General features: G+C 36.7%; 1 protein-coding gene across 3 annotated transcripts in view; it reads left to right on the top strand.

Moving 5' to 3' along the window:
• mthfd1l (methylenetetrahydrofolate dehydrogenase (NADP+ dependent) 1 like) overlaps positions 1 to 19,513 on the top strand; it is a 54,280-nt gene extending 34,767 nt beyond the window's left edge. Inside the window, exons 21-28 of one of the 3 annotated variants that reach the window (XM_087296217.1) lie at positions 577 to 716; positions 1,825 to 1,866; positions 4,575 to 4,675; positions 5,976 to 6,153; positions 6,674 to 6,781; positions 8,765 to 8,917; positions 16,670 to 16,776; positions 17,338 to 19,513. In XM_087296217.1, the coding sequence (XP_087152343.1) occupies positions 577 to 716; positions 1,825 to 1,866; positions 4,575 to 4,675; positions 5,976 to 6,153; positions 6,674 to 6,781; positions 8,765 to 8,917; positions 16,670 to 16,759 (812 nt within the window). In that variant the 3' untranslated portion in view covers positions 16,760 to 16,776; positions 17,338 to 19,513. 3 annotated transcript variants of the gene reach the window in all.
• Positions 19,514 to 19,786: the final 273 nt, after the last annotated feature.

The raw sequence follows: 19,786 nt of genomic DNA, 5'->3' as shown, positions 1-19,786 counted from the left end.
AATGGATACGTGGAAATCTTCCACACATGCTTGCTGCTTAATGGTAAATACACACATTAATACTGACCGGTCCAAACACAAACAGTAGATGTCTCTCACACACAAAACAAACAAACTAGGCTTGCGGATGAGAGGAAAATACAGTAGTGTTGAAAACATCTGAACTGAATTGGTTTGTGCTGTTAATGTTTTGAACGCCACTGTCAGCACTTTAGGGAAACATTGCAGTAACACATGTGGAGCGCTTACATGCTCACTTGTAAAATGGTTGTAATTACATCCTTAATATGAACAAACTGCAGTACCTCTTTCTGGAATGCGGGGACAATTCGATTACCTTGTAATTGGAGGTCACTCAAGTGTGCGTGTGAGAAAGCATGTGTGAATGAAGTGCTCTTATCCGGTTATGCTCTGTAATAATAAGGTATTGATGCGATTTTTTTTGTTTGTTTACATTATTTGAAAAATTGAAAAATTTGTTTGTTTACATCATTCTTTTGCACAATAGAGCAGTTGTTTTATTTCAAGACTGTATGTACTGTACATTGTTTAATTGTCTTCTCTTTCCTTGCTCAGTGACAGAAGCTGGTTTTGGTGCAGATATTGGCATGGAGAAGTTTTTCAACATTAAGTGTCGGACTTCTGGACTGAGGCCTAATGTTGTTGTGCTGGTTGCCACCATACGCGCTCTGAAGATGCATGGAGGTGGACCAAATGTAAGTGTGGTTTGAGCAATTTTGCATGTCTCACATGCTTGAATGCATTAGAAATAGGGATGGGTAATATGGCAACAATTCCATATATTGATATAAGTCGCATCATTTCCTGATAACAATACTATATATATGTATATGTATATATATATATATACATATCCTCCGGGTGCTCCGGTTTCCCCCACAGTCCAAAGACATGCGAACAGGTGAATTGGGTAGGCTAAATTGTCTGTAGTGTATGAGAGTGTGTGTGTGTGGATGTTTCCCAGAGATGGATTGCGGCTGGAAGGGTATCTGCTGTGTAAAAAACTTGCTGGATAAGTTGGCAGTTCATTCCGCTGTGGCGACCCCGGATTAATAAAGGGACTAAGCTGACAAGAAAATTAATGAATGAATATTTCTAATAAATATGCAATATGTAAACATTGTAAGGTTTGTGTAATATAGCACTCATATCAATTAAGAGCCTGGACGGGTGAAGCTCTGGACAGTTTTGTTCCAGCCCTAATTAAACACACCTGATAAAACTAATTGAGTCTTTCAGTCTTGTTTAAAACCTACAGGTAATGCCTTGCTCAACCTAAAGTTTTAGTTTGCGAAATTCTGTCCTACGGCTCTGGCAACAGGGCAGGATAAAACAAGAGGATTAGACATTAAAAAAGCGAGCTATTGGTCCATATATTAAATTTTTGTTCAAAGAAGTCATGTTTTGTTCTACTATTCTAGTCTCATGCATCTCACATGATGCAATTTTGCAGGTCACAGTTCACCAAGCTTTCGAACGCAGTTAACTGTGAAACTTGCCACACGAACTTGTGTTTCCGGTCTGTCGTATTTGCATGCATATGAATGGAAGTATATAGGTCAAAAAGTGCAGTGTGACCATGGCTTAAGTGTGTTTAAACAGGGTTGCAACTAAACTATGCAGGGCTACAGCCCTCCAGAAACTCAATTTGACATCCCTGCTATAGAGCAAAATATTCAACATTTATTATTAGACTATAATTATTAGACATTTTGTTGTCAATACAATCTACATATTGTCATATTGCACACCCTATTAGTAATACATTTGATAATTTTACAATTTTCTGTGTTTTGTTAAAAGGTTACAGCTGGTGCACCACTGCCTAAAGAATATATCGAGGAGGTAGGCAAAGCTTGTTTTTTGTACCCCAGTAATTAGTCTTATTCTTGTTTTTCTGGAGGTTTTTGAGAACATAGACATACTTTGATATTTTAATACACATCTTCCCAGTCTGTGCTTTTCTTTCAGTACCTTTTTGATAATTCCAGAGCTAAGGAGCTGCTGTTTTTCTTCAAACTCAATTTCCTCTGAGAAATCTAATACCATTCAAATTCAAATGTAATTTAGATTTACTATCCAGAAATTTTCATCATGGATTTTTTTTACATTGACCTTACTTCCACACATCTTTCTATTTTATCAGTCATAAATGTATAATATGTCAAATATCATTTTATTGTTGTATAATAAGTTTAGGAGAGTGCAAAAAAACTGAAACAGAGACAGGGAATTTTTGTGCTCATGCTGATTGAATGAAATATGGAAATATAACATCGGACGAGAAATTGTTTTCAATACTTCTGCCTTCTTTCGGTGAAGTATTGTTCCCCTGAGAAATGGTTGCTTTTGTTTTGAATACAATTCTTTTTGAAGGAACAAGAGAAAGAATGTAATGTTTTTTCTTCCCATTTAATCTTTGTTACTGTCACAGTGTCTTACACGGGGATCTCCAGGTTTTAATTATGTGGGTTATTTATAAGCATAAGCTTTATAGTATTTGCTAACATGATACAGCATTACTTTTTATATAAATCAAATTCAGTACATGACCTCTTGTAACGCCCACATGTAGAAAAAAATCATGATTTATTCGTTTCATTTTAGTAAAAGGAACATGTTTTGAACACATTTTTTTTCTTTCTTTTTTTTTTTAAACTCAACTTGTGTTCTATCCTTATCCAACAATAAGTGGCGATGTTGCTCCCCAAAGGCCTGATGAGAATATAGAGTGTTTGGAAAGTGGTAGGGGAGCAAATGAATGAGCGTCTGGCCGTCCTCACCCAGGCCAAACACCAGAGCACCTCACTTTCAGCCCATTCAGCTCCTCTCTTCCTCCCTAACATGGTTTGTGTTATTCAGTTAACAGGGTAAATGCAATCTCTGTTGTTGAAGCTACAGACACCGAGGCGTAATGGGAACTGTAGTCTAGAAAAGGCCATACCTGCTTTTCATCAGTCTTTCTAAAGCAACCCCAGCTGAGAAAATAACTCAAGTGCTTAAGCTAATTGTGCGGTTCTGTAATGAGAACCAGAAAGCACCAAAGCATATCTCCTGAGCTTTGGGTCGCTATTCTCTGAGACTAGTTCTGCTTCATAAGCAGCAATTAGTTAGGAAGAAGAAAAGCAGGAAGTTTCCTCTCGAAAGATCAACTGGATGACGTTGTTCAAGGGAAAACGGTTTATCCTTTCTTGATAAAACGTTTGGCTCCAGCTAAGATTTTAATGCTTTTCAATTTTGTCTAGTTAGTGTCTAATGAAATGTCTAATTTTATGTTTGATCACTAAACTTATTGTTGTTAAGTATTGAATTAGCCCTAGTCAGATGATCTGACCCTGTGTTAGCATTGACACAAAGGTTACCTTGATGGATTGGAAGTTCACTTTACCATGCAGTTTTCATAAATGGCTGACTGAAATGGTTGTTGATTTTAAGCTTGAAATAAAATTGTTTTGCTAGGACTGATGCTTCTAAAATATGTGAAAAATAGGGCATTTATGAATCATTGACAATTTTACTTATTTTTCCAATTTATTTGGTTCTTTTTGCTTTGTTTATCATTTGTACAATATTTCTGTATGAGTTTGAGAAGATTTTATGTTGTGCTTGTAGAAAACTTATAAATAAATTATTAACGTTAAAGTTCCTTCCTTTAAAGGTCCATTTTAAACCCTGTTTCAGCAGTCTTTTGGTACAGAATTTCAGTTTTGATGTACAAATGTACATTTTGTAAGCTGTAACGGTGGCAGTGTACAATTCAATATAAGTCATTAATTTGTGTAAACATAAAAAAATAATAATAATAACAAAATTTTCTTTGCTGAGGCGGGATCCAAACCCGGGACTTTTGTCTAAGATGTTTTGATGTGAAGATTTTAGACTTAAATGTAGCAGATTTAAAAGACGCTTACTCATGGAGAAAACATCCAGGTAACCTAAGATTTTTTGGTAAACAACTCTGCGGACGTTACGCTGGTCGGCGTTTGGAGATACGAGTTGGCACCCCTCCATAATAGAGTCGGCACCCCTCCATAAACGATCCAGCAAGATACTTTATAGTGCAGATTAGTACAGTTGTGCTTAAAAAACACTTCGATCGCCTTTCTTTATCAGGACAAGTCGCATGTAGGTCGCGTCTCTGGAACACTCGCTCCACCTTCACTTCCTCTCACACCATCTTCTTCTTCCAACCAACACAACCAACCAGAGAACACTTCCTCACTTCTCCCATGGGTTCCTCTATTTATCCATTTTTATATTTTTTCATAATTGAGGAATTTCCATATATGGACTTAGAGGGCGGTGATTTGTCTATGGTTGTTAAACCTTGCATCACCACAAAACTGGCATCATAAATTACCAATCACATGAATGCTTTACATCAAAAATATTGCATCCTAATTGAAAGTTATATATTATTAATGACACATCCTGTGGTGCTGACGCAAAAAAAAAACTAAACTTTGCACACATTGGCAATAATAAACGGTATTAATGCAGCGAATGTAAACAGCACCATTAAAAAGAAACATTCTTTGTGTTTTTTCCATCAGAATTTACAGCTGGTTGCAGATGGCTGCAGTAACCTGAAGAAGCAGATTCAGATCGCTCATCTCTTTGGAGTTCCTGTGGTTGTTGCTTTAAATGCCTTCAAGTAAGAGTAGATTTATATACAAACTTTCAAAATTTCATACTCCAAAATTAATTTTGCTTATATAATGTGATGGTTACAACATGAGGTTTATTTAACCATTGACAAGCAAGAAGGGTTACTACGAAGTCACAGCCACAGATGGTGTCAATAATTTTACTTACCTTGGTCAGGATCACTTTTCTTGAAGGGAGTGTTCATATGAACCTTTATAATCATGACAGGACACTTGTTGTGAATATGAGGGAGATTTGTAGTGCATGCTTTCGACTCCTGTCATTAGATCAATTATGTCATCTTAAATGCAAGGATAATGTTGTTTGAGATGTATTTGCCATGACAACTTGACATTAGCAACACAACATGATTGTCATAAACATGACTGTCATGAGGCCATTATAATCAATATGAATTTTATAACAGTGTCATTAATATTTTTCTTGACCTCTACTATTATGGTAAAAAATTTGATGTGTCATTAAATAATAATGACACTATTATAAAATTATGGAGTGCTGTCACGTTCGTTCATTAATTTTCTTTCGGTTAGGTCTCTATTTCAGAGGTTACCACAGCGGAATGAACCGCCAACTATTCCAGCATATTTTTTATACAGCGGATGTCCTTCCAGCCACAGCCCAATATTGGGAAACACTCATACACACTTATTCACACACACAATCATACACTACTGACAATTTAGTTTATTCAATTCACTTAAAGCGCATATCTTTGGACTAAATTGGAGAAACCAGAGCACCCGGAGGAAACCCACACAAGCACGGGGAGAACTTGCAAACTCCACACAGAAATGCCATCTGACACAGCCCGTACTCAAACCAGTGACCTTCTTGTTGTGAGGCAACAGTGCTAACCACTGAGCCACCGTGCCATACTTATTGACTCATATACTAAGAAATTGTAATGCTAAAAGTGATCAGAATAATAGCTATGACACAATAAATATGGCTATATGACAATCATGTTCATGACAGATTTATGACAAGTTATGTTGCATTGGTTATGTTAAATTGTCATGACAAGGACATCTCAAACAGCATCTTGGATTTTAAATGACAACTTAGCGAATAAGCATGCATAAAATCTCCTTCATGTTCATGACGTGTCATGTCATAATTATTAAGGTGTCGTAATGGTCTTATGAACATCCCCTTCAAGTTAAGTGTTACCCATCTGTCTTTCTAGCATGCTTTAATTTTTTTCTCAAAATTTTTGATTAATATCCATGTTTAGCCAGAGTGTTGTCTGCCCTGTGCCCAAGTATGTTTTTCTTTAAATCAAGGACAGACACTCAAGCAGAGATTGACCTGGTTTGTCGCATTGCAAAGGCTTCTGGGGCGTCCGCTGCAGTGCCATGTCACCATTGGTCCAGAGGTGGACGGGGCTCTCTTGAACTGGCACACGCTGTAAAGGAAGTTGCTGCTCAGGGAAGCCGTTTTCAGTTCCTGTATAACTTGCAGGTGAGAACAGACGCAAGTAGTTACAGTGTAGAAGAAAACAAACAAAATGATCTCGTGTAAACCAAATTTAATCTAAGACCAGGCCAGGCAGACTCAGAGTGATGAATTAAACATGATTGTATCTGAAAGGGAGTCTTCTATAATGTGCTAATGGTTTTTTCCCTCCAGTCTGAGCATGTCAGGTTTAAGGAGGGTCTGTGGAGGCATCAGCTGGTTTGAGTTAACCTTAGTGAGTTTGGAGGTTGTGACATTGATTAAACAATGCTATGAAAGGAGCTGTAATCTCTGCCCTTGGCTCTGGCTGGTCTCTATTATCCTATTAGAGGTCTGAACACTTGCTATCCCAATCATCTGCCCAGAGAAATGACTGGGGTGATTTTATGGCCATCAGATTGGCGGAAGCTTCAATTCAGAACTGATAATGAGGTTAAAGTGTTTTTAAATTCTTCCCGCTTTTATCTGCATGCCTTTTATTTCAAGGAATTAGCGTGTCCTGTGCTCTTTTTTTCATTTTTAACAGGATCCTATTGTAGAGAAAATTCGCACTATTGCACAGAAGGTTTACGGCGCTGAAGACATTGAGCTTTCATCTGAGGCTCAAGCTAAGATTGACTACTACAATCAACAGGTGAGAAGGGCTTTACACTGAACATTACAAACACACAGCTTTGATAAATGTGTAGACATATGCCGATATTCAATATATCATGATAATGAACATGCATAATATTAATATCGTGATGCCATAAATAATTATTTATTATTTAAACATTTTGAGTGTTTTTAAGAATGTTCAGACTGTTGTTATAGCAAGCAGTGCTGTTCACCACAACACCAAATGCTCAGACCTAATAGGTGATTTATTTTTAAACATTAATAAGATGTGAAAGTATTTTTAGAATTTTCAGCCTTTTAATGTTCAGTGACAATCTTAATTTACCAGGAGTAACAGAATTAATTGTTTCTTTGGTGCACTGCAATGAGAACCCGGACTTGGTTTTGGTAATTATTTATTGCATACGGATGTCATTAATCTAATATACGCTATGTTGCAGTAGAATACTATGGTGAGGGAGGCCAGCATGAGTAATTAAGTGAAGTTTATTTATAAACTAATTTCAAGAGGAGCACGCGCTTATGATTGACAGCGGCTGATCCTCATTAGCTACGCATGATCCACCAATCAGACGATTCCTAAATCATTATAGATAATCAAAGCATCTTACCTTAGCCATCTTTGTCTTGAAGAATCCCCCCTTCCACCCCTACTCCTCCCCTTTCCTTATCAGGGTAGCACGGAGGCCCAATGATTAGCATCATTGCCTCACAGCAAGAACGTCAATGGCTCAGACCTTACCTGGCCAGGTTGGCGTTTCTCTGCAGAGTTTGCATGTTCTCCTCGTGTTTGAGTGGGTTTTTCCCGGGCACTCCGGTTTCCTCCCACAGACCAATTGTTTAAATCGTCAATTAAATCGTCATTAAAGGCAAGCAATGATTTCAGCATACAATCTTCACAGCCAATTCATAATCAAGCAGGGGAGTTCTCGAGATCTACCTACACTCAGACTCCCATCTCGCCCTGCAAGAGGAGGGAACCCCGAACTCAAGGATCTCATGAGCTCAGGCCTCTCTCCCGGGACAGCATGTCAATCATTGGCATTTAACAACTTGCTTGACAATGCTCAAAAAGCAAGTGGAGTAATATTTACGTTTGTTTACTTGTTTTAAATGCTCATGTTGTTCTGTGCATGTACTTGAGTTTTGTTTGATGCAGAGTGTTTTTTTTTTGAGCTGGTAAAATTAAAGGTACAGTTCATATATCTGACTGCTTGTGTTTAAGGACAAGATTGTATTACAAATACATATAAAATGTTTTTTTTTTTTAAATGATACATTTTAATACAAGAATTATTGTGCTGTAAAGTAGAATATTAAATTATGTATGGAAAGCATTGTCAATGCACTGTGATGCACCGAGATATCGGATTGAACCGAATCGATGGCATGATAATCGTAAATGAACCAAACAACCAGTGTAGGTTCACACCTCTTTAATTTAAAATATGTAGTACTGTAGTCAAGTAATCCTTAATTTTTTTAGCACTTTTACAATGAAATTGCATTAAAAATAGAAAAAGCTATTATATTTCAGATTGTAAATCACTTTAGCATACCAGGCAGCAAGCAGAATGCTGATGTAGTTCTAGTTAAATTAAAACAGATTCAGTTCAGTTTAATACAAATGCAATATATGACACCTAGATATAGCCACTATCTGCAATTACATATTTAGTCACAATAGGCAACGCTTGGACTTATTTCTGAAAAAAAATCTAATAATAAAAATATTGAAATAAAAAAAAGTCAGATTTCATATTGCAGCGTAACAATTCCAATGTTCAAGCATGAAAAACTGGCATAATAGCAAATGTTTCTTAACCTGTTTACTTACTGATATGAAATAGTTAAATAATCTTGGCCCAACCGGTTGGAATTGTGTTCAGTGAAGCAGTGCATCTCAAAACATTACAGTTAACGGGTATCAATAGCCCAGAGCCGATGATATGCATGTCTCATATGGGTATTAACATTGTCTATAAATCTCTCACAGGGCTTTGGTGCTCTTCCTATCTGCATGGCCAAAACCCACCTGTCTCTCTCTCACATGCCTGAGAAAAAAGGTGTTCCCACCAACTTTATCCTGCCCATCAGAGACGTCCGTGCCAGCATCGGCGCAGGCTTTATCTACCCTTTAGTTGGAACAGTAAGTGATTATTCTCGAAATCTGATGAAAGCTCTCGTCTTGGTCCATTCTTTTCAGTTCTATCTGCATGTCCACACTTTCATATTTAATGGTTTTCACTCATTCAATGCCATCCACTCTACACATTACCTTTTTTATTATTACTTCCTCTACTGCTAAGTAAGTATATGTTTCAGTTACTAATAGGATCCAGGATTACGGTTGAACCTGTGATCTATGACCTCTGAGGGTTTTTTAAAAAAAGCATTCAGGCCAAATTCCTCTGCCTTCATGTTTTTGCTCTCTTAAAAAACAATATTGCCTGGCCTTAGGCAGATATATCTCTTCTCTAAATTCCTGACAATGTTTGGTTAAGGCAGTTTTCATTAATGAGAGGTCTATTGGATTCTCGGTTCCAATTCATGGTAAAACCTGTTGAGACAGTTTGATTAAGCCTTGTGAAAACAGATTTTAGAGAATGTGCGGTCAACTTTTGAATGACCCATGCTTGTGTATGTGTGCGCACGTGTTTGTGGTTTTCATTAAGAAACTCCATCTGTGGATTTCCCAATGTTTGCTCTACTTTCTTCCTAAGCCCAGCTGGTCCACCTCAGGAACCGGCATTCCAGTCAGACGTCCAGCTTGGTGGATATACAAGGCTGGACTCTTGATTCTCCATTGACATTTTAAAACTGAAAATTACAAACACTTTAGAAAATTACAAGCGTTTTAGAACGAAAACTATCCACATCCACACTGGCATTTTACCTAGATTTTACCTAGTTTTTTATTCACACTACACTGCTGAAAACGCACATCACCTGATCACACACACAATATGGCATGCACTGCAGCATATGCGCAAGTCTGAGCTCCAGGCAGATAGTGGGTGCTTTGAGCACACATTTCATTAAGGATCTTCCTCTGGAATTTATCTCACTATTGTTGTTAAACGTGATATTTAATTAATCTTGTCTCTATCTAACGACTTTTTGGTCTTTAGAGTCTTTTACTTGTTCTCAGGTAACTTTGGCTGGGCGCAAAGATGACTTAATATATTAATGTAACCACATACACTAATTCTGCACATTTGACTGATTGCTTGCGTTTATTTCCTATATTGTATAAACTTATTGTACGTTATACTTTTATAATGACCATCATTCATTATTAACTGATATTCTGCAAAAGAGAGGGTATGTTTCATATTTTCACTGAAAATGAAGGGAGACAGTGATGCTATAGGCTTCGTTTTGTTATAAATATGCTTACAGTGAAGATGACGATCATAGAAATATGGAGCTACACGACACCTCGACATTGGTGTTTGTTGTTGTTAATATCAAAATGAAAATAGGCAGTTCCTCATTCATTTCATCTCTTTCATTTTCATTTCATTGATAAGATAATGAAACAACGTAGCCTGCAGGGTGATATGAATGACAGTATAAAGTACTTCTTCCTTTGAAGATTTACCAGTCGTATCTTCGGGGGTTTGTTTTCCATATCAAACTTGCAAAGTCTGAACTTAAGGAAAGGATGCAGGATTGAATTTTGTGCACTTAATATTGAGAAAAAAGCCCCAATCAGGTAGTGTGAATTTCTGCAGCAAGGTCTCCGTTTTCAGATGTCTCAGTTTTCCCCCATCCACACTGACATGGAGCAGCAGCGTTTTAAACCAAAATGGGCTCTTCATTGTTTTCAAAACTCTGTTTTCCGGCTCGAAAACTCCAGGGTAGTGTGGACGGAAGGCATAATCGTAGCAAAATAAGCGCTTTAAAACTAAAAGGTATTAGTGTAAATGGGGCCTGTAATATTTTAAAAGGTTTTTGGCACTACCATTACATTAGGTGTCTTCGACATTGCCTGCAGCTGTATTTAACTGATTGGCAAGATTAGCCATTGCATTGGGGATGGAGGGAGTTGGGATTTTCTCCACACAATTCTCAACCAACTACATCACTTGCCTGTTTTGGTTTACCAATAGTAGACTTGTAAAGTTTGCGAAACCATTGATCATGTTTTAAATTCAGTTTGGTGGCAGTAGAACAACCAAAAATGAAATAATTTGCTGACCCACAGGCAATACTAGATGTCTTTCATATTTCTTCATTAAAATATTAAAGATGTTTTTGTAGCAGAAACGTGATGCTTGGTGGTTCATAAACTGCAAGTCAGCAGCTCCCAGCACGAGTATCAATACATGTGAGTTTGCACCCGTTTATGCATCATTAGAACAAAAGCCAGTTGCAGAGGCTGCAATGACAATAATTTTAGAAATAATGTTAAGGTTTTTGCACAGAATGATAGTTTCGCTTTACAAGACCTTAATGTATCATCAGGACTATATATGTACCGTGCTCAGCGTATATAAGGCCACCCCTCACAAATCTCTCTTTTAAATTCATATTTTTAACAGGAAGCTATACAACATTATATTTGTGCATGTACATTAGATTAGTCAGTCCTGAAGTTAAATCTGGAGCTTATCTAACAAAATAACTTACCACAACTGTCCAAAAACTAGTACACTCAGATTTATATGTTATAGAAAAATATTAAATACAAATTTAAGAAATGGGAAAAGGCCAGGCAAGGCAATTTTTATTTATAAAGCACAATTTTACACAACCGTAGTTGATCCAAAGTGCTTTACAATAAAATAAAATATTTGAAAACATAAAATAAAACTTGTATTCAAATATAAGAAAAGGAAATATATATATATATATATGTATATATGTAAAAAAAAAAAAAAAAAAGACAGTGAAAAAAATTTTGTTGAAATTTTGTAGGTTGTAATTTTTTTTCAATGTTTTGCTTGAATGAAATTGTATTATCTTTCAATTTCTAAATATGTTTGGTGACTAAAATATTATTTGAATAAATATATCTGTTTAACAAATCCATTTTGTTTAAATCACTAAAAGCCTATATTCACTGGAAAATTGATAAAAATATTCATTTTCAAAATAGGTTGTACTCATTTACGCTGAGCATTGTATTTTTCCTGTACATGCCTTTTCTCTCAAAACAAACGTAGCAATTTGCTTACATTTAATGCATTACCAAGGACAATGGTATCAGCTGAAGTTGTAAAGTAAAAAACAAACTCACAGACATCTAGTATGGCCTGAGGGAAACTAAGTTAAGTCAGTTACATTTTTAAATAAACCATCCCTTTCATTTCTGGACCACCAGTCTGTGATATAAATAGCAGTGTGTTTGTCCAATGATGCTTTTTGTTCTTTATGATATTTAGTTCTGACTAGCCCTTCCTCTAGCTGAAATTTCCTTTTTTAATGGCCCAGCTTGATTGAGCCAGCATTTTTGTGTCTTTTTGTGGTTGTGTTTTTTTGGCGGGGTGAGGCTGAGGGAAGGAAGCTCATTTCCGGGTTGAGAGAGCGGTCCTGGCTGCAGTGTGGGGTCAGGGTTAGGGTGAGGTGTCCGGCATGCGGCATGCTGGGAGATGGGTGACTGTGACCTAGCCTCTCCGGTCTGACCAGCACTTGGCCCTCTTTCATCTCTGTAGGCCTGCTGCGGGACACTCAGTCCAACGCTCGTGACCTCTCACCTTCAATCTTTTGCAGATTTTCTGCCAACTCTTTGAACTTGAGCGTAACCATTTCATCATTCCATCTGTTGTTCAGAATTGACTTTTTTTTTTTAAATATCTTAATTTAAATTGTCTTTTGCTTGCTCACTTACTTGTACTATAATCTACATGGGTCCATTACATTTATGCATTTGGCAGACACCTTTAGTATCTTGCACTGAAGGCACTAGGGCTGCACAATATATCGTTTCAGCATCGATAACGCAATGTGATCATTGGCAATAGTCATTGCAGAATATGCAATTTATAATTTCAATGTATTTTTAGGCTTGTGACTGTATAATGATTTTAAAAGCATTCAGGCATGAGAAATTGAACTGTTTGTAACTGAATTAATAATGAATTTTATTTAATTATTTTAATTTTAATTATTCAATTGCTGTACCTGTATAATGTTAGACTCGGAAAATGCTAAAACATTTTCCTTCTCAATTGTGTGTGTGTGTGTTTTATTCTATTTAAAAGATTTTAGATTTTATGCAGATGCACTCCAATACAGAATCATCCAAATCAATAAATTTTTTTTTTTTCAAATAGTTATATTCAAGTCACCTAATGAAATTGTATTTATATCGCAATCTATAATAGAGTATATCAAAATATGGCAATGTTAGATGTTTCTGATATTGTGCAACCCTAGAAGGTACCTATTTTATTACTTCTTGCGTTCCCTGGCATATCGAACCAACTGCCTTGGTGTTGGTAGTGCCATGATCTATTGTTTGAGCTATGCGAAGACTGCGGTAAAGTGGTTATGCATTGGAAAATTAACAATTCGATTTAGTCCTAGAATTCTCTTTCAATCATTCTCTTTTTTCCCTAGTCCCTTTATTAATCCAGGGTCGCAACAGCGGAATGCATTGCCAACTCATCCAGCATGTGTTTTATGCAGCGGATGCCTTTCCAACTGCAACGCAGTACTGGGAAACACCCATGCACTCTTGCATTCACACCCACACATACACTACGGCCAATTTAGCCTACCCTATTCACTTATAGCGCATGTCTTTGGAGTACCTACCGGATCACTTGGAGGAAATCCACTCAAACACGTGGAGAACATGCAGACCACAAAGAAGTGCTAACTGACCCAGCCGGGGCTCGAACCAGCGACCTTCTTGCTATAAAGTGACAGTCCTATGCACTGCGCCACTATGTCACCCTTCCTAGAATTTCCAGTATAGGGTACTGAGTATCATAATTCACTTCAGAATGATCTTTTTCAGTATTCCACACTGGTTCTCAACATCAATAAATGTCTGTGAAAAAAAGGGTTATTTTACAAGCGTGTGAATCCTATCTTTCATTGATGGCCAAACTTGCATTTAAAATGGCATGTAATCATCATATTATGCAGGTCAGAATTGTAGACAGGTGTGTCTATGTGTTTGTGTATTTTCCTTCAATGCAGCCCCCTCAGGGGCAAAGCAGACCTGGGGGTGGGGGTTACAGGAGGAAGTAACTGATGTCATGCTCCAGATATGTGAGGGAGGGTCAGCCAGAGAACAATGGGACTCAACGGATCCCAGCTTCCATTCAGCTCAGGAAATTTATTGCCCAAATCCGTGTCTTCTGTAAAACCGCACAATGAATTCCTGATGATACTGCTGGAAGGCTTATGGTGTTTTGGTGTGCTGACATGAACATATGTCAAAAGCAGCCTGGTGCAGGTTTTAAAAACACAATGGTCTGCGGTGAGGAAAACATGACCCATGTGAAGCCAATGCTGAACTAAATGAATTAAGTTGCCATTTGTTCTTGAGCAGTAACTACATAATGGGCCATTGTGAATGGAAATAATTGTGGTGATTTTTTTTATGTGGAATAGCAACTGGGCTTATAGTTTTAGTGTGGAAATGAGTAGTCGGTAAAAAGAGTAGTTATTAATTAATAGTTAATAGTAGTTAAAAAAACAACAACAACATGCAAATGAAAAGCCATCAGCCTTTCAATTTTTTTCATAAGGTTGTGTGTTTGCTTTGGATTAACAACACAGCAACAGCCTCAGATGCAGCAGAATGATTTTATAGGACCAGGTTAAACTTTCTGGCGCCTTTTTGGCAATCAAATAAATTAAAAATCAATACAGGCCACAAATTTGAACATTGAGGATGATTTCTGAGGGATGGTCTCCAAAATTAAACCAAGAATGAACTTGTGCTGAAAACATTGTGCCCATCAGTGTCTTTAGGTGAGGTCAATTAAACAAATAAAAAAATGACTATAAAAATTATATGATTGTGAGACTGCTGCACTTTTTTGTGTTGTCAATTTACTTGTGTTTATATAGGCCTATTGTTGTGTGTGCTTTGTTTGTATATTTATATGAATGAATGTGTGCGGATAAATAAAGGGACTAAGCCGAAAAGAAAATAAATGAATTAATTACTTTATTAAATAGGGCAACATGGTGGCACCTAACAGCAAGAAGGTTGCTATTTTGAGCCCCGGCTGGGTCAGTTGACATTTCTGTGATAAGTTTGCATGTTCTCCCGGTGTTCACGTGGGTTTCCTCTGGGTGCTCCGGTTTCCCCTACAAGTCCAAAGACTGGCGGTTAAGTAAATTGAATAAACTAAATTAGCAGTAGTGTATGTGTGGGTGTGAATGAGAGTGTATGGGTGATTCTGAGTGCTAGGGTTGTGGCTGAAAGGGACTCCGCTGCGTAAAAAACACATGCTGAATAAGTTGGCGGTTCATTCCACTGTGGCGACCCATGATTATTAAAAGGACTAAGCTGAAAAGAAAATGAATGAATGAATTTGTTAAATATTCTGAGCTAAATGATTTGACCTAAAGTCACAAACCTGGTCTCTTTTCAATTCTTTGGGTCATATGGAGTCCAAAGTTAATATATCCCATCTGTAGAGACTTACCCATTAAAATGAGCCTCATGGTGATGTCATACTGGAAAATACCTTTGTCAGTTAGCCAACCAAACAAAATAGGGGAAGAACATCTGATGTTAAAAACAAAACTTTAAAAAATTTGATTTAACTCAAATCGCTTCATCTCCTAGATGAAGATCTAAGAAGTTAATTTATTCCCGTAAGCCATTAAACAGCTCCTGGCTTGTCATGCATAAGATGAATCTTTCTTGTAATTGAATTATTTAAAGCTCTGATGAGGTTCTGTTCTAAGAAAAGATGGGAATAGGAAGTCACGAATAAAGGCTCGGGGAAGATAATGTCTTCCTTCATCCTCAGAAGTGCATGTGACCACCGCACACAAAGGTTACTAGGTTGTAAACAGCTGAGATATTAGAGATTGATGACGTCCGTGGCTCTTTGGAATTGAGCGCAGCAGGACCTTGTTTCTGAGACCTCTGTGAAAACGACAGACCATTTCATTCTGTGGACAAGATGGAATTCCTGGATAAATGATGTACGGTTTCCTTTGCCTTTGTCTGCCTTGGTTTGTTTTCGATGATAATTGAATTGAGATAATGCCTTTCTTTTTTGCCTGTCTCTCACATGTGTGCCAGTCACTTGATTTTAATCTGTGGCATTTTAAAAGGGGTTCTTCATTTTTCTTTTATATAATCAATTGATTTGACCATTGGCTTCAAATTTGGTTGTTTGGAAATTAAAGGGATGACCTTAAGGCTTACTGATTATTACACTTTTGTACAGGTTTATACTTTGTATTAGAGCATGACATTTACTTGCATTGATAGAGGAAGCATAGGGAAAACATAATGAATGCAGACTGCCTTAATGACAGATCATCTTACACCGTTGTATTTTAAAAATAAAACATTCGTTTTAAGAAAGAGCACTCATTGGATGATTTGGGTTTGGCTTTTCTGGCTCCAGCGTTAATTTCTGTTTACAGTTTAGATTTGTCTGACAGTGAAGTCCTTTGGTTTTAACAAGATTTGCCTAGAAAAGACATTTTGCAAGAAAATTTCTTCAACATACTTCAGCATCTTTGAAACAACTTCTTGTTTTAGACTGAATTTATGATCCTTCCTACTAAGTGAATCTAAACCTGAGTTCCCTTGTGACTCCATTACACTGTTTCCTCTGATGTTTTGTGGGCATACAATATATTTGCCTTTTTGTTTTGATACCTGTGTCAAATAAAACTGAGCACTGATTCTGTTTTGTGCTATGTATACACTTTAGGTACTCCCTTCTTCTTTTCTCTTGTCTTTCAGATGAGCACTATGCCAGGCTTGCCTACACGACCCTGTTTCTATGACATTGACCTTGATCCTGTGACCGAGGAGATAAAAGGCCTTTTCTGAGGACACACTCTTCACCAGTGCGAACTCAACTAGGTCTTAATTCACACTGCAAACATTTGTGCTGAGTTACAATGTTTCGATTGGCTTTACTTAGTATTTCGTTAAACTATGTAAAATTTCTAATTCTGTTCTATTGAGTCTGCAGACTGAGGTTGTATTACAAAACATGAAGTTTATATGATTAAAGGAATAGTTCACTTCTAATGACTGGTAACCATTGAGTTCCACTTAAGTTCCAGTTGAGGCTCTTCATTGACTTCCATAGTATTTAGTTTTGATGGCATCAATTTTAAAGACATCTTTTGTGATTAACATTAGAAAGAAACTCATACAAGTTTGAAACAAGTTGGGAGTGAGTACATGAAGTGAACTACTCCTTTAAGGATCACGTATGAGTCAAATTTTTTTTTCATTTGGTAAAAAAGTGACACATGACAAAACAAATTGGGCCACATATTCCTGTAGTCTGAACTCCTGAAGCCAAAAGTGTTACAACACAGACATATTTTTATGCTTTTCAAATGCCATAAATAACCCATTTATCCTAAGTGATTTAATCTGTTTTTCCATTTTTTCAGGTGTTTCTTGTTTTCCATGTTGGTCTCCATTCATATGCCTAAGATTACAAGCTCATCCAATGTTTAATGAGAATGAAACTACTGGGAGAAACTTCAAACATTCCATCTCATTGGTTTTGCACACTTGTGTTTGTTTTTAAAACCAAATCTTAAATGTTCTCTTACTTGATGAATTTTTCATTTCGCAGCAACTTTCATCAAATTGAATGTAATTTTTAGTTGTTGGTTTGGATAATTGGTGAGTTTGCTGTTGTAATTTGACGATACACAGGGCAACTTTTAGAGCAGTGATGCTTAGAAACTCTTTAAACTTTTTTTCCATTTATAATGCACTTTAAAACAGTACAGTTGAACAAAGTGCTGACAATAGAATGAAACAAAGCCTAGCACAAACTTTAAAATAGAAATAAATAAACGTAAAATGTCAACATATCAGGCTGTGCTGAAAGCCAACTTTAGCAAACGGGTTTTAAGAAGAGATTTAAAAACAGTAATGGAAGAGGCTGGCCTAATATACAACGGCAGCCCATTCCACAATTTAGGTGTGGCCACAGCAAAAGCCTGATCCCCTCTGCTTTTGACTGGTCCTGGGCACATCCAGAAGGAGCTGGTTGGCTGACCTGAGTGAATGATAAGGTGTGTAGGGACAGAGAGGCTCAGAGAGGTAAAGAGGTGCAGCACCATTAAAAACAAATAAAATTAACTTAAAATGATCCTGAAATGCAAGGAAACAAGGAAGCTAAATCTATTACTGCACATTTAAATTGACATTGTAAGCAAATTTGATTAAAATTAATTATATAAAAACCCAGTTTTCTGTTCACATCTGAAAACTTACTGGAATAATAAGTTTATGCTCTTTTCTTTGTTCCTCTGCCACTAAGCAGCTGCCATTTTAAATGTTTTCTGACAGCTGGGGCACATGATTTGCTGCTTGGTTTCTGAGTGGAGGATCTCAAATAATTGCATATGACTGATCTTACAGATCCACCCAGCAGGCACAGGGCAACAACATGACGTCAGATTGATGTTGTACCTCAACGTTGTGGGGGAGTTGCAATTTGTTTTGAAATTTGTTTTAAAAATCAGGTTGACATCAAAACCCAACATCAGACTGACATCAAGGTCCAATGTCCAACCTAAAATCAACCAATGTCTAATGAAGTTACAGCTTGATGTGTTGATAGTACCTCTACAGTGTCTATCAGTTGTTGGATTTTGGTTGTCATGTCTAACGAATAAATGTCAGTATTGGATGTCAATATAATGTAGGTTTGAGGATGTTGGCTTGGCATTGGATTTTGGTCATACAACCTAAAATCAACCAAATATCAACATAATTTGACATCTTTATTGGACGTCAAAATAACATTGTGCTTAGACACTGACTAGACATTGAATTTTGGTCACCTGAAGTCAAAACCTAAATTTAACCTAATATTAACGTCTTATGACAATGTGTACCTGTAGGGCTGATACAGTTTTGCCTATTCTCAATGAGAAAGTAGTGAAGCAACTTTGCCAGGCAGCATTGCTCTTAAAATTACTCTGTGTATCATCACCTTTATCTTTACTAAACATTTCTGTTTAAACGCTGTTTACAATTTAATGACGCACAAAAGCTTTTAAACTCATTTCTTATGGCTTAAGACACCTTTAACATTTATGTCTTGAACTTAATTATATTTGACTAACAGTATTAAGGCAAACTCCATTAATTTTCTTTTTATTGTATTAGTGTTTACGTTCTCCTTTTACTGTGACATTAAATCATTTCTAAGTTTCAGACGTTTGTTGCAGCTCAACATAGCGTGCTTTTTAGACACTACACAAAACATAATGACTGTTGATTGGTTTGACACCTGTTCTGTGTCTTTCTTTCTCTTTTTGTTAAAAACGATTTAAATGTACAAGTGTTACTTACTTCCCACTACCTGTGTACGTGTAAAAACATGCCAGACAATCTTGTTTTAGGCATTCCAGCGTTATCTGTTATTCAGAGTCTTAAACTATGGTGTGCTACGTGAGGATGGAGAAATTCCATTGACTGTTGCATCAGTTGCGTATGCTTGAAACACTGTATTTTACTGCTGTTGACAGATTCTGCCATGAAAATGGCATTCAGAGAGCAAGACAAAAATAAAAGCAGCACATGATTTTCAGTGTTAATAATGAATGAGTTTTTGTTGTTTTCAGAATTCAGAAATTGTATTATTTAATCAGTCTCATCACATTACACACCCATAAGACTTCCGTTTACCTTTCATTCATTCATTTATTGACACAAATTAATATATTTCTGTCACTCAATAGACCATTTTGAGGGATTTAAACAATAACAATGGTCCTCATGTATTTCCTGTTTTACATTTTTCATTTCCATAGCTTCTGAGAATCCACAAAAAGTCCAAATATTGCTAAATCATCCTATTTACTAGCTATTAACTAA

This window comes from Danio rerio, chromosome 20 (genome assembly GCF_052040795.2).
Source record: "Danio rerio strain M-AB ecotype USA chromosome 20, GRCz13ab, whole genome shotgun sequence".
Lineage (NCBI taxonomy): Eukaryota > Metazoa > Chordata > Actinopteri > Cypriniformes > Danionidae > Danio > Danio rerio.
This window is presented reverse-complemented; position numbering and strand designations above follow the sequence as displayed.